Raw genomic sequence first — 16,000 nt, forward strand, 5'->3', positions numbered from 1 at the left:
CAAAAGTTCCCTTTCAAGTCCTGGTACATCTTGGTCGATCCGGGATGGATGGTAAATTTGCTCTTGTGAGCCTCGTCCAAAATTAATCTCTTTAATTCCGCGTCATTTGGCACACACATCCTTCGTCCAAAAAGAATGAGTCCATCAGATGTACGAACGAATTCTGGAAGGTTTGCTTTAGCCTGCAATTCTACATCATTCTACTGTGCTTGACGGATCCTTTCCCGCAACTCATTCTCAATACACAAGTTACTAATCAACACACCCGTTGGCGCCCACTCAAATTGTAAATCCAAATTTCTAAACTTCTCCATAAGGCCAAACTCCAGCATCATCAAATCTGCAACTTTTATCTCTTTTCTACTCAAGGCATCCGCTACCTTATTAGCTTTACCGGGATGGTACTTCAAATCAAAGTCAAAGTCCTTAAGATATTCCATCCATATCCTCTGACGCATGTTGAGTTCCTTCTGATTGAAAAGATACTTCAAACTCTTATGATCGCTAAACATCTCAAAGTGAACTCCATACAAATAATGTCGCCACACCTTGAGCGCGAACACAATTGCAGCGAGTTCAAGGTCATGAGTAGGATAATTCTCTTCATGAGATTTCAACTGTCTAGATGCATAAGCTACAACCTGCCCATCTTGCATCAACACTCCACCCAAGCCTTTCTTAGAAGCATCGCAGAACACTTCGTAAGATCGGTTTGGATCTGGGATTACCAACACTGGAGCAGTAGTCAGTTTCTCCTTGAGTTTCCGAAAACTCTTCTCACATTCTAAATTCCATTCGAAAGAAACTTCCTTCCTTGTAAGTCTGGTCAAAGGTAATGCCAATTTGGAAAATCCCATAATGAACCTCCGATAGTAGCCTGCCAAGCCTAGGAAACTACGGACTTCAGTTGCATTCTTAGGTCGTTCCCAATTTATCACTGCTTCTACCTTTGAAGGGTCTACAGCTACGCCGTCGCCAGATATGACATGTCCAAGAAACTTGACTTCGGACATCCAGAACTCACACTTGCTAAACTTTGCAAACAACTGCTTTTCTCTAAGAACCGACAACACAATCCTCAAATGCTCCATGTGCTCTTCAATAGTCCGAGAGTAGATCAAGATGTCATCTATGAAGATTACCACGAACTGGTCCAAATACGGTTGGAACACTCGGTTCATGTAATCCATAAAGACAGCAGGAGCATTGGTTACCCCGAATGGCATAACCAAGAACTCATAATGACCGTATCTCGTCCTAAAAGTAGTCTTAGATACATCCGAACTCTTAACCCGAATTTGATGATATCCCGACCTTAGGTCAATCTTCGAGAACACACAGGCTCCTTTCAATTGATCCAGAAGGTCATCAATCCGCGGTAGAGGGTACTTATTCTTTATGGTCACCTTGTTTAGCTGACGATAGTCGATACACAATCACATGCTACCGTCCTTCTTCTTTACTAATAAGACTGGGGCTCCCCATGGAGAAACACTGGGACGAATGAAGTGTTTCGCCAACAACTCCTCTAACTGACTCTTCAACTCTCTTAGCTCAGCAGGAGACATTCGATAAGGGGCAATAGAAACTGGAGCGGTACCCGGAACGAGATCAATAGAGAATTCAACTTCCCTTTCCGGCGGAAGAGAAGTAACATCCTCAGGAAAAACATCGGAAAATTCACACACAACTGGAATCTCCGATACACTCTTCTTGTCCTTGGAGTCCGACGTAAGAACCAAAAGGAAAGACTTCTCTTGAGCAAAAAGGTAATTGATCATGTTAACCGTACCTTCAAGAAGATGTTCAATGGCATCGGTTGGTGTAGTCTCCTCAGCAGGAATGAAGATAGCCTTCTCTTTACAACCGATGTACACCGAGTTATCCGTCAACCAGTCCATACCCAGTACTACATCGATCTTCTTAAGCGGTAGACAAATGAGGTCAATCAAGAATCTACGACCATTGAAGGTAATAGAACACTCCTTGCAAATTTCTCGAGCTTCTACTACATCATCAGTAGCCGAAGAAATAACCATAGGATTTGGAAGGAAACTTGTCTCAAAACCAAGCCTCCGCACACAATGATAAGAGATAAAAGAATGTGTCGCTCCACAATCTACTAATACAAACAAGGGTTGATTATTGACATAACACGTACCAGCAACCAGATTGGTGTTTCCTTGAGCCTTCCTAGCATCCAAGGTAAAAACACGGCCATTAGTCTTCTCAGGAACATTTGGGGCAGTACAATCCCTCGCGATATGTCCTGGCTGATGACACCTGAAACAGACCCCACCATCCGGTCTACAATGCCCAAAATGTTTCCTGTTGCACTTCCCACAATGTGGAGGTGGATTAGAGTGATCCCCGTAAACTGGTTTCTTCATAGATGGAGAATTACGGGGTTTCAAATGCTGTCCCGATCTCCCTTGATCCCTACGAACCGGCTTGTTCTGCTCTTTCTCTTCCTGAACCCTCTTCAATGTGTTTTCAGCAACATAGCATTGCCTTAAACACTCAGCATAAGTGGTAAACTCCCTCTGAGACACACTGTGTACAATATCAACATTCAGCCCCATAAGGAACTGATCAATCTTCCACAACTCATCTGGTGCATAAGCTGCTTGTCTAGAATAAGCAGCCATGTCCTCAAACTTCTCAGCATATTCAGACACCGACATGTTGCCTTGTTTGAAGGACTGAAACTCACGCTCCTTCAAAGCACGCACACTCTTGGGGTAGTACTTCTCCAAGAAAGCTGTCTTGAAATGTTGCTAATCCTTTGGGATTCCTTGATTAGTGAAATACGTAGACTCCGTATTCCACCATCTACCTGTTGGTCCCTTCATTTTTTGAGCAGCAAAGATCACCTTCTCTTCCTCTGTGCACTGAATAGCCTGGAATATCATCTCCATAGCATATAACCAATCATGAGCAATCACAGGATCTAAACCACCCAAGAACTCTGGCGGATCCATCCGAAAGAAGGCACGAAAGTTAGGCCCTGCTGTAGTCTGAGGAGTAGGAGCAGGAGCGGTTGGTTGTTGCCCTTGCATGCCTTGCATCATTTGCATCATCATTTGATTTTGCTGCTGCATCTATTGCATTATCTGCACCTAAGGCACACCCGCATTCTCAGTTTCAGGCTCAGTCTCCACATTCCTCATCCTGGGCCTTCCAGGACCTCTGCGTCGATCAACCATCTTCCTGTTTGTCCTACACACAGAATCAAGTTGATCAGGCTTAATGCCATAAGTAAGACATAAGGAATCATGCCGACACTACACATATGAGGCAGAATTATGCTGACTTATGATGTTTCGTGGCAAAGCCAAGGTTCGACCTGCTCTGATACCAACTGTAACACCCCATACATACATTGCCTAGGATATACGTATATGGCATTAAAATGGTACTTGAAAATCATAAACATAAGCAGCGGAATAGATAATGTATAGGTACAAGTACAAAAGCCCAAACTGTCACGGCCAAAATACATGAGTTCCAACTAGTACAAATACATATCCATGGTACAAAAGATGATAGTACAAAAGATCATGAACTACAAAAGAACGCATCGCCAAGAAACATCAACTTGAAGCTAAGCCATCTTACCCTTGCCTCGATCCTGCCTCGAACCACCTGTAAAAAGAATAATTGGAATGGGGTGAGATTACTAAATCTCAGTGAGTCTCTCTATCTTACGGGTTCACTCGGTTCTACAGGGAACATGCAATCAACGGATTCACCGAGAATCCGGGTTATCCTCACGGCTAGGTACAAGCACAAACAAGGTTACACCATCAATGGAAGTCCCATAACTATCCAATGAGGCATCAACAACAACAGGCTTAACGCCATCACAAACAGGTATGCAGACCCGTACCCATGTACGAGGAATCCAGGAGTAAGTTTACGTCCCACTCATTAGGCCACACTATCCACACCCTCGGTGAGTAACCAAGTACATAGCGTCAAGAGACTTGCACAAGCACATCGCAAGACCAATCGGATACTCTTCCTAAATGGAATCCATCCGAGATGAGTTGTCACCGTGACATTGCCTAAATGGCGTCCGGCCCCATCATTGTCCACATGCAGATGAGTTACGCCGAGTGCAAACACGCTTTCTTGACAATACAAGCCCACCGGGCGAAAGCCTAGTGATCTTGCCTACGTGGCATCACTAGAGGTGAATCGGAAGTAATATTGCCTACATGGCATTACTTCTCCACCATACCAAGCACGCTGATGTGTAACGCAAGTGTGGAAGTGCCCCCTACGGCCCTCACAAGCACATCGCAATGGTAGCTCAGGTGTGTAGAACATACCGAGAACGCTGATGTGTAATGCAAGTGTGGAAGTGCCCCCTACGGCCCTCACAAGCACATCGCAACGGTAATAAATGTTTTATGCGATTTACCCCCTAATAGTATAGGCCTACTCCGATTCAAGCATAATCACACATCACCGAGATCACACAGCACGGTATCAGCCATCACACAGGCAATCACATTCGAATGTTCAACCGGAACAAACGAAATAAATAATAATAATAATAATAATAATAATAATAATACCACGATATAATCCACACCATTTGTATTTCACAACATACAAGCATATCCAAGGGATTTCATTCATATCATGGTCTTTTACAATTAAAACATATATCAGAATGCCATACAAGTCATAAGAGGCCTTCGATTTCGATACGAAACGAAACTGCACTCAAATGGGAGAAATATCAATTCTGCATCAGACTAGTTCGCTACAGCGAACTTCTGTTCGCTACAGCGAACTCAAACATAAGCAAACTTATTCAAATTCAGGTTAGTTCGCTACATCGAACTCCCAGCGAAGCCCCGATTCGCTACAGCGAATGAAAGTTCACTACAGCAAATAAATCAATTTTGCTCCCAGGTTTATTCGCTACACAGTTCGCTACAACGAACCATTCGCTACAGCGAATGAAAGTTCGCTGCAGCGAACTCTGCAAAATCAGCAAAATGCAGAAACGCATTTGGGGTCCCCAATCTCCAAATTTCTACATGCAGCCATGGATGATCAAATAACAAGCTATAGTAAACATACATATACTCATTATTACTAGGATGAAGGGTTAGACATGCAATTTGTAAGATCATTGAACATTTACTCTCAAAAACCCTTAACCCCAAACATGGCATTAACCCCATGGAATACCCCAAGGTCTCTGTCTATGAGACTCACCTGACTAAGCTGAAGAAGAAGCTGCGAAAATCAGAAGAAGATGAAGGATATTGCTGAATCAAAGGAGCATGCAAGGTAGAAGGTGAAGTTGTGATGTACTGATGTGGGTCTTCCTCCTCTTCCTTCTTGTTTCACGTTTCTTTCCTTTTCTTTCTCCCAAAATTTTGTTTTGTTCCAAAGACAAGAAAATGAACTCAGCCAAACAACCCCTTAAGTCTTAGTGTTAGGTGCAATGACCACAATACCTCCAACTAGACTTTATTTCCCATGATGCCATTTAGTTACATTCTAACTAAATAGAAAATAAATAGGATATTACAGATGATCCAAATCTGTATCTGTATTTAATGTAATTAAAAGGTGTTATACTAATAAAAATATATGATCATTAATTTTTTTATACAATTTTAAAAATTGCACAAAAAATAAGTATACAATAAAAATGATGTGACATTTAATTCAAATGTGTAATGTTTAATTATTGTACAAAATAAATTATTCATATTATCTTCATATTAAAAAATAATAATATAAGCAAAAAGAGGCTTGAGAGAGTGTCATATATAATTCATATGTGGGATATTTAATCATTATTCATAAATTGATATTGTTATAACGAATAATTATAACAATGAAGAAAATAACATATTTGCAATATTGTTTAATGCATCAAACAAACATAAATTGCAATTATAAAAGTTCTATAATATATATTATAAAATAATTTGTACAAAAATTATAATAATGTAATAACATTATATCAATCTTATCTTATAATTTAAGATGTTGTAAACATAACTTAATAGATACGTGTTGCAATTATAAACACAATAAGGTTAACAATATAATGTTTTTCCTTAAATTTTACAAATCATAAGAAGTTAAGACATGAAAACCATCCTCATTCAAAATTCATATATACATACTTAATCTTCAAAATTTCATCATATATACTTGATGGTAACACTAAACAATTACAATTAATTTATCAAAAAACTCACTAAATAAGTCATACCTATTTTCATACTTTGTATTTTGTGATCAACCACTCTATTTACATTACATTGAAAACTGAATAATCTATACAAAAAATACAATATAAAATAATAATTACACCATATAGTACAATTTTAATTCTAGAAAAATTGAAAAAAAAACTATTATTCCTGTAACACAATGTTGCAATATTGCTTGAATTTCACGCCCGTGTGAAATGTGAATGGAAAAGTGATATATAACAAGGTATATATAAGAAATTTACGTAAATTATTTTTTATTAATTTCATATTGAATGAAAATAAAAAATTTGTATGAATTACATCAAAAATAAAATGATTTTTTTTAAAAAGAGATCATAAATCGGTGCCTATAATTCTTTCAATATATAAAAATATTTGAATCAATAGTGCATATATATATATATATATATATATATATATATATATATATATATATATATATATATATATATATATATATATATATTATTTAGGAATTATTGTCAAAAATATTTAAATCAATAGTAAAATTGTTCTATTAAAATTGTTCTATTATTATTCAACACTTTGATTAGTAATTTTATGTTTCCGTTAATATTCAATAGTTTGATCAATGACTTCATGTCCCCGTTAATATTTAATATTTTAATTAGTAATTTCATGTTCCCGTTAATATTCAATAGTTTGATCAATAATTTCATGTTCCCGTTAATATTCAATATTTTGATAAGTAACTTTATGTTTTTGTTAATATTCAATATTTTGACCAGTAATTTCGTGTTCGTGTTGTCGTTAATATTCAATAATTTGATTAGTAACTTCATGTTACCCTTAATTTTCAATAGTTTGATCAATAATGTCATGTTCCCGTTAATATTCAATAGTTTGATTAGTAACTTCATGTTCCGTTAATATTCAATATTTTGATCAGTAACTTCATGTTCCTGTTAATATTCAATATTTTGATTAGTAATTAAATATTTTCATTAATATTCAATATTTTGATCAGTAACTTCATGTTCCGTTAATATTCAATATTTTGATTAGTAACTTTATGTTGTCCTTAATATTCAATATTTTGATCAGTAACTTTATATTCCCGTTAATATTCAATATTTTGGTTAGTAACTTCATGTTCCCGTTACAATAGTTTGATCAATTACGCCATGTTCCCATTAATATTCAATATTTTAATATGTAAATTCATATTTCCGTTATTGAGCTTTGCTACGTAGTACGAAGATTTTAGTAACGAAATTCAACGAATAAAAGGTAACCAAATAATTAGCAGCCGCAGGGGTAGTCAAAAAGCTACTTAGGAGGATATAAGAGTAATTATATCTATAGTAACAACAATTCTTCGGTTTCGTTGCCTCATCCTTTGTAACATTTAGCTTTTTTCTTCCGTTATTATTCAATATTTTTATCAGTAAGTTCATATTCCCTTTAATATTTTATATTTTGATGAGTAACTTGATGTTACCCTTAATATTCAATAGTTTGATAAATAACGTCATGTTCCTTTTAATATTCAATATTTCAATTAGTAAATGCACGTTTCCGTTATTATTCAATATTTTGATTAGTAACTTCATGATCCCGTTAATATTCAATATTTTGATCAGTAATTTAATATTTCCATTAATATTCGATATTTTGATCAGTAATTTCATGTTCCGTTAATATTAAATATTTTGATTAATGACATTATGTTGTCCTTAATATTCAATATTTTGATAAGTAATTTTATATTCCCATTAATGTTCAATATTTTGATTAGTAACTTCATGTTCCCGTTAATATTCAATAGTTTGATCAATAACGTCATGTTTCCGTAAATATTCAATATTTTATTTAGTAAATTCATGTTTCCGTTATTATTCAATATTTTCATCAGTAACTTCATGTTCCCGTTAATATTTTATATTTTGATCAATAATTTAATATTCCCGTTATATTCAATAATTTGATTAGTAAGTTCATGTTCCCGTTAATATTCAATATTTTGATTAGTAACTTCATGTTCCCGTTAATATTCAATAGCTTGATTAATAACTTCATATTACCGTTAATATTCAATATTTTGATCAATAATTTTATGTTCTCGTTAATATTCATTTTTTATCACTAACTTCGTATTTCCGTTAATATTCAATATTTTGATCTTATTTTTAAAAGAAAGACATACTTTTATAATAAAAATAAATTTGTTTTACCAAAATTATTTTCTATCAATAATATATATTTTGATTTTGCATATATTATCTTGAACTATAAATAATTTCAAAATAAAAATATTAGATATATAAATGATTAAAAATAAAAACATAACATTTTTATCGTGTTTGGATTAGTACATTATTTTTAATTTTATTTTCTTTAATTGTGCAAAAAATATAATAATATGCGCGTTTACCCGGATTTTGATATTGTCACTCATGCGATTACATGATAGTGGTGTGTTACTCGTGGGAACACATGATACTTGTTCTTGTTATTATTCAATATTTAAATTAGGGGTGGCAAAACGGGTCAGGCCCGCCGGGTCGACTCGTTTGACCCGCCATTTTGGGCGGGCTGGGTTGAGGTTTTCGGCTCGGTACCTTAAGTGCGCCCTCCCCGCTTAACCCGCTTAAAAAAGCAGGCCAAGGCGGGGCGGGCGGGTTTTGCCCGCGGGCTTTTTGTTTATTTTTTTATTTTTTTACTTAGAATGAAAACAACTTTAACTAAAAAAATAACACTCTTCTCTTAGGATTATGTTTATTGAATTGTATTCTAAATTATTTTAGATACAAATCGAATTATAATTGTAATGTTCTTTCTATTACTTTCTAATACATGTGTTGATTGGAAAAATTGAAATAAAAGAACAATTGTATGACATGTATAATTATTAAGTTCTCAATACATTACCTCACATGTTTTCTTTAGAAATAGATGTTGATTTAAATAAAATGAAGGATTTGATTAGTTTATACGTATTTTGATTTCTCGTCTTTGTGCGGGTATTTTGTTTTTCCGTTTTTGTGCGGTGTTCATTTGTTTCAGGTTGAAAGATTAGTTTCGATCTAGTGCATATTCAATCAATGACTTTGGTGCCGTCAACGCTACAGATCCGGAAGCATGAATATTTCGGACATCTCAATACAGTATACATTAATATTTGTAGGCATATGCAATTTTCCGTTTTATGCTATTAACATGGATGCTATGGATTTGTTCGCAGATTCATCCTTTTTATTTTTGGCGATTTTGAATTTGTATTGCAACGATGTACTCTATCAATTTGAATGAATGAATATCATTTATTTTCAAAAAAAAAAAGAATCTATAGGATGTAAACTGTGAGAAAGTTAGTGTTAAAATTTTATGCATTACTATTTTATGTATTGTGATGTATTATGTAATATAATTGTTATCACTGTTTGTCTTTGTGTAAAATTCTTAATTGGGTTTTTTAAGTAGTTAGTTTTTAACTAGGATTAAGATAATATGTATTGTTTATTTATTTATTTTGATACATTTTTTTTATTGTGTTAGAGAGTTTATTTAGTTTCTTTTTGTTGTAATTTGTCTTTAAGACAAGTTGAAATTCTATTGTGCGTTATTAAATAAAATCTTTTATCAACCTCTTTGGTAATAATAAAAAATTTGTAAATTATGTAGTAAATCAAATTGTAAAATAAAAAAAATATCTAAAAATTGACGGGCTGGCCCGCCAACTCGTTAGTAAATGGGGCGGGCTTGACTTTTGAGCTCAGACACCTAAGTTGGCCCGCCCCGCTTTTGGACGGGCTTAGACGAGACAAGCCTAAACGGGGCAGGCTGCCCGCTTTGCCACCCCTAATTTAAATCAATAGCTTAATATCATTACCACATGCGCGTACCATATCAGTACCACATGCGCGTACCATATCAGTAGCCGTATTTTAAAAAAATAATAAATTAGGATTTGAATAAAAAATATATTTTTCCCCTTTATAAAAATAATAAATATTATTTTTGTTTTGGCGTTATTTATAAAAATATATGAATCAATAGAAAACTTAGTTTCATTTATAAAAATAACATTTTTTAAAAATATTTGAGGATAATAAAAATATTTTATAATAATAAAAATCATAAATTGACAAATTTTAGTGAAGAAATATTCAATCAAATTATATAATTCAATTAGTAATAACTATTTAATATAATTGATTAAAATCAATTTACAAATCAAATATATTATTCTATATATAAAAATATAAATATTTTTGTTTCATTGATAGATAATTGTTTCATTTATTCTTCATAAGTTTCTAATAATTAAAATGATTTGTTAGTTTATATAAATTCTAAAATATTACTTTTTTCTGAAAAAATGTGTAAAATAGTTATTAAAGTTTTTATTGATATTAACCAAAAATATATTATTTGTAGATTTTAAAAATAATATTAGATCAAAATATACCTTTTAAGATTCTTTTTTCTATTTTATCACTTCAAAATTCAAATTCTCAAATTTATTTATTAAATAAATTTATATTTAATTTTTTTTATTTTATCACTTCAAAATTTGAATTCTCAAATTTATTTATTAATAAAATTTATATGTAAATATGATATTTAAAAAATATTTATATTTCATATTATAAAGTATTAAAATAAAATGTTGATAAATTTTAAACTATTATATAAGTTAAACTTTAGTTATGTTTTTAAATTATTATTTTTATAATATTTTTACTACTTCAATTCTTTAACATATATTTTTTTTATATTGTTAGATAATTGTTTTATTTATTTCTCATATATTTCTAATAATTATTAATATAGTGTTAAATATTATAGTTAGGTGCATAATAGATAAATAATTATAATTTTTATAAATAATAGTATTTTTAATTGTGGTAGTTGATTATTATATTATATTATTATTACTATTTTATTATTATAGTTATTATTATTTATTTATTTTTAATGTAGGGACAAATTAGTAAAAATACAATTAGGGTTTGTGTTTAGAGTTGCTACCAAGGTGACATGTGGCAAGAATTGGGGTGTAATGTAGTTGTCGTAGAAGTGTTGATTGTTGTTGATATTGTTGTTGGTGGTAGTAGTAGTTTGTTTGGGGGTTGGTGTGAAAGGACTTGGAATTTGAGATGGTGTGGCAAAAAATGTGTGTTGTTGTGTGGTTTGAGTGTGTTGGTATGTTTGTTGTGGCAATGAAGATGTTTGGGGTTGGAACTGGGTTCGGGGTTGGAATTGTGTTTGATTTGATTGTGGGAATTCTTGATGAAAGGTGGTATGTGGGGCTGTTTGTTGTGTTGAGGAAGAGGAGGCATAATGACGCGGGTCTGCCAAACAGCCACAAATAAAACAACCTCACAGGAACCAAATAAAACGACCTCACAAGAAACAAGTAAAACATATTCTAAGAAATTACAACCATAAACACAATATCATGCGGTCCTAGTATCATCATAAGGACACCAGCGTCATTTTTCACGGCTCTCCAAGATCGAGTTACTACTCCATTTGGGCCTTTCTCCGTGACTTGCCTTTCAATTTTCCTTATCTTTTCACCCTCAAGAATGTTTCCGTCTAGCCAGCCGATCAAGTTTCTTTGTAGATGCTCGAATATTTGCGTGTTCCAGAGTTTGATCTTCAACGGAGGCTTTGTTGCTGAAAAAAATAATGTTGCATCTCTCTTCATAGGTGGAAACGTTGGAAGGGGTTCAGAAGACATCTCCAATAGTAACACTAAGTCTTTGATTGTAACTGGTGTGAGTGCAAATGAGCAATCCAATCTTATATTATATATATATATATGCGCTCGACCATCTATTGGCTGAACCTACAGATGCTCGTCCAACCTATGCCTTACTCGATAATTTATTAAATAGTTATTACTATATTTATTTATTAAAACATTATTAGTATATTTATTTAATTATTAAAAATAAGTTTTTTTTTAATTTTTTATTATATTTTAATCATTTAATATATTAAAAAATAATTATTATCATTAACAATTCAATTAAAACAATTAATAATTAAAAAAACAAAAAATAAAAGACCCAGTTCAGGGTCGGCCAACCCCTGGCTGAACCCCAACTGAAGAAAAATGTCACCTTTTCGGCCAACCCTTGGTCGAACCAGTGGGTAAAAGATGGTATTTTGGTGTTTTAATTTCAACTTGTGACAATGTGGTAGTATTATTTTTTCAAAAAGATGGTACTGTGGTAAAAAAATCACAAAATCATCTCATTTTTTTTATTTTTTTTCATTACATTATTTTTTTTCTTCTAATAAATCCAAACACGCCATAAATCCAAATAGAGAAAAGTATTTTACTTAATGAATAAGATTCGCGTTTGCTTTGTCAGAAATACTTGGATCCCACGCAAATCGGTTTATAAATTGCACTCGAATCCTCTTCGATTTTCGCATCCTCCTTCCTTTAACCCTACACAACAACTGTCCTTTTCAATCCAAATTTCCCCTTTTTCGTCAAACTTTCATCTCATCATGGCCGCTACAACTCTCGTTGGCCCACCTGAGATGTACACTCTCAAATCAAACCCTAACCCCACCACTACTCAAACCATCACCACCACAACTCAAACTATCCCCACCGCTGAAACCACCGCCACAATCACTAACGACGGTTTCATTGATCAAATGGTAGCCAACTTCAATTCCCTAGGAGCAACCCGGCAGCCACCGATGGGGTTAACCGAGAACATGTCACCAACATTTCTCTCCACAGGTAACCCCTGTCTCGACTTTTTCTTCCATGTCGTCCCTGACACTCCCTCTGAAACACTAGTTGAGAGACTTCAGCTTGCTTGGTCCCAAAACCCACTCACCGCCCTCAAACTTGTCTGTAACCTCCGTGGTGTTCGTGGTACCGGTAAGTCCGATCGTGAAGGCTTCTATGCCGCTGCTCTCTGGTTTCACCAACATCACCCTAAAACCATAGCTTCCAATGTTCCCTCCCTCGCTGACTTTGGTTACTTCAAAGATCTCCCTGAGATCCTTTACCGTCTCCTAGAAGGTTCGCAGATTCGTAAAATTCGGAAAGAAGAGTGGACGCAAAGGAAACGTGGATCCAAAAACAAGCGCTCATCTACATCAGCCCCTTTTGGTGTAAGAAAAACAAAGAAGAAACAAACCAAAAAGAACGACGACAACAAAGGCTGGAAAGGTACTGCGAAAGACTCTTTGATGACTGAAGTGGTGGCGGCCAGAGCTAAGGCTGAGAAAGAAACCGCTCACTCTTTGAAGGAGGATAAGAGGATTGCATTAGCTAAGAAGCTGGTTGAACGTTACAATAGTGACTCCAATTTCCGATCGCTTCATGATGCTATATCTGATCATTTTGCGGATTGCTTGAAGAAAGATCTCGAGTTTTTGAAATCTGGGTCTTCCACAAAAATCAGTCTTGCTGCAAAATGGTGTCCTTCCGTTGACTCTTCCTTTGATAGGTCAACGCTTTTGTGTGAGAGTATTGCAAAGAGGATCTTCCCTAGGGAGGAGTATGAAGGTGTGGAGGAGGCTCATTATGCTTATAGGGTTCGTGATCGCTTGAGGAAGGATGTGTTGGTGCCCTTGAGGAAGGTCTTGGAGTTGCCTGAAGTGTTTATTGGGGCTAATCAATGGAATTTGCTTCCTTACAATAGGGTTGCTTCTGTGGCCATGAAGTTTTATAAGGAGAAGTTTTTAAAGCATGATAAGGAGAGGTTTGAGAAGTACTTGGAGGATGTGAAAGCAGGGAAGACTACTATTGCAGCTGGTGCTTTGCTTCCCCATGAGATTATAGAGTCTTTGGAAGATGGAGATGGTGGGGAAGTTGCTGAGCTGCAATGGAAGAGAATAGTTGATGATTTGCTCAAGAAAGGAAAGATGAGTAATTGTATTGCTGTGTGTGATGTGTCTGGGAGTATGAGTGGGATCCCTATGGAGGTGTCTGTTGCGTTGGGATTGTTGGTGTCTGAATTGAGTGCGGAACCCTGGAAAGGGAAGGTTATCACTTTCAGTGCCGAGCCTCAGCTTCATTTGATTGAGGGGGATAGTCTCAAGTCCAAAACAGAGTTTGTGAGGAACATGGATTGGGGGTATAACACTGATTTCCAGAAGGTGTTTGACCGCATATTGGATGTGGCTGTTAATGGGAATCTCAAGGAGGAGCAGATGATTAAGAGGATATTTGTATTCAGTGACATGGAGTTTGATCAAGCTTCTGCAAACTCTTGGGAGACAGATTACCAAGCAATCACTAGGAAGTATAACGAGAAAGGGTATGGTTCTTCTGTGCCTCAGATAGTTTTTTGGAATCTGAGAGACTCAAAGGCGACCCCGGTGCCAGCCACTCAGAAAGGAGTGGCGCTGGTGAGTGGATTTTCTAAGAATCTGCTGACATTGTTCTTGGACAATGAAGGTGATGTAAGCCCTGTAGAAGCCATGGAAGCTGCCATCGCTGGCCCTGAGTATCAGAAGCTAGTTGTGCTGGATTAGATTCTTTCTGTAGTTAGTAGTGCAGCAACTTTAGCAATGTCATTGATAAATGTTTCTATAACTTTGTATCTGCTAGAGTGTCAGTTTTTGGGTTAGAAATTTTGCATCAAATAAAATAAAAAATGAGCAATACTTGCAATACAGTTTCTTATACAGTGGTTCTACTGTTTTCTAATTATAAATTTGCTGTGTATTATATTTGCTTCTATTTTTTCCCCGGTCCAGGTATTTCTTTAGTCTTGGAATATTGCAAATGAGTAGATGCACCACCAACCATAGATCTGTTGCTTCCATTTTCAGTGTATCTTAGCTTTATGGCCTTACAAATTGTAGACACAGTTCTGTTAAAGATGCTTTTGTCGCATGTCTTCTGTGGCCTGGAAACTTTGACATGTCTACACATTACTTTCCTGTCTAACAGACAATTGAGTATGAATGTAGCAGCCGGGATCCAGTTTTTGCTTGCTCTCCTTAAACGTATGAATGTCATGGCAGGAAAGAAGAAGCAGGAATGACAATCAACTGAGGATAATCCTCCAATGTTGATGTCGTGTGGCCATGTCCTCTGTATGCAGTCTACCTTGAAATTTGAAAATGTCCAAGAATAACAAGTGTTTTAATTTTTTTGTCCCATAGATATTGAAGCATCTCATTGTATGAAATTATATTTGTGATTTTAATTTCATGGATTTGTATCAAATTCTCTTGTATCATGTGAATTACGTGTTAAGTATAGATGAACAAGTTATAAGGTTTTAAAATTTTAGGACCTCTCACAAACATTTTAATTTTAAAATTTTGAGATCTCTAGAAATTTGAAGTCTATGAAAAATACATTAACTTAGTTCAAGTAAATGTAGTGAATTAAGTTTATACATAAAACCTAAAGTTTCAGAATTTGTGTATTTGATCTCAATTTTATGTTTAAAACTTCACTTACAATTCTATTGGATGAAGTTTATGTGCTAGAGAATAGAAGTTAAAAAATCAACTAAAAGATGGATAATTGGATATATAGAAAAAGGATTAGAGCTATGTCAAATTAGACTTGAAATTGATGGAGACACTTTATGTCATTGGCAAGAGGACATTGAAGTACAACAGATACACCTTTTATGCGTTTACTACCTAATAAATTCAAAATTCAAGGAAAAGTGAAAATAAAGATAGGAAGCTGAAGAGATTTATCGTGAGCCTTCCTATTAGAAACACGTTGACGATTTTATTCCAAGATTACATGCTTAAAAGTACATTAGAAGATGCAT

General features: G+C 34.7%; 2 protein-coding genes across 2 annotated transcripts; one reads left to right on the forward strand and one right to left on the reverse strand.

Annotated features, from left to right (window-relative positions):
- Positions 1 to 200: 200 nt before the first annotated feature.
- LOC131649738 (uncharacterized) lies at positions 201 to 2,684 on the reverse strand. Its single transcript, XM_058919496.1, has 3 exons — positions 1,534 to 2,684; positions 549 to 1,257; positions 201 to 470 (listed from the first exon to the last, which is right to left on the reverse strand). Exons 1-3 carry the CDS (start codon positions 2,682 to 2,684, stop codon positions 201 to 203), a joined length of 2,130 nt encoding a protein of 709 aa, XP_058775479.1.
- A 9,957-nt stretch (positions 2,685 to 12,641) lies between these two features.
- On the forward strand, positions 12,642 to 14,886 carry LOC131651750 (uncharacterized). The gene has a single exon (XM_058921440.1). It carries the CDS (start codon positions 12,747 to 12,749, stop codon positions 14,733 to 14,735), a length of 1,989 nt encoding a protein of 662 aa, XP_058777423.1. The 5' UTR covers positions 12,642 to 12,746; the 3' UTR covers positions 14,736 to 14,886.
- Positions 14,887 to 16,000: the final 1,114 nt, after the last annotated feature.

Source organism: Vicia villosa, linkage group LG2 (genome assembly GCF_029867415.1).
Source record: "Vicia villosa cultivar HV-30 ecotype Madison, WI linkage group LG2, Vvil1.0, whole genome shotgun sequence".
NCBI classification, from domain to species: Eukaryota; Viridiplantae; Streptophyta; class Magnoliopsida; order Fabales; family Fabaceae; genus Vicia; species Vicia villosa.

Coding starts and splice junctions, on each gene's coding strand:
- LOC131649738 (XM_058919496.1), bottom strand. CDS start 2,684: ATGTCGGTGTCTGAATATGCTGAGAAGTTTGAGGACATGGCTGCTTAT. Junction 1,258..1,533: donor CTAAGAGAGTTGAAGAGTCA/GTTAGAGGAGTT, acceptor GACTACTTTTAG/GACGAGATACGGTCATTATG. Junction 471..548: donor CAATTGTGTTCGCGCTCAAG/GTGTGGCGACAT, acceptor CTTTTCAATCAG/AAGGAACTCAACATGCGTCA.
- LOC131651750 (XM_058921440.1), top strand. CDS start 12,747: ATGGCCGCTACAACTCTCGTTGGCCCACCTGAGATGTACACTCTCAAA.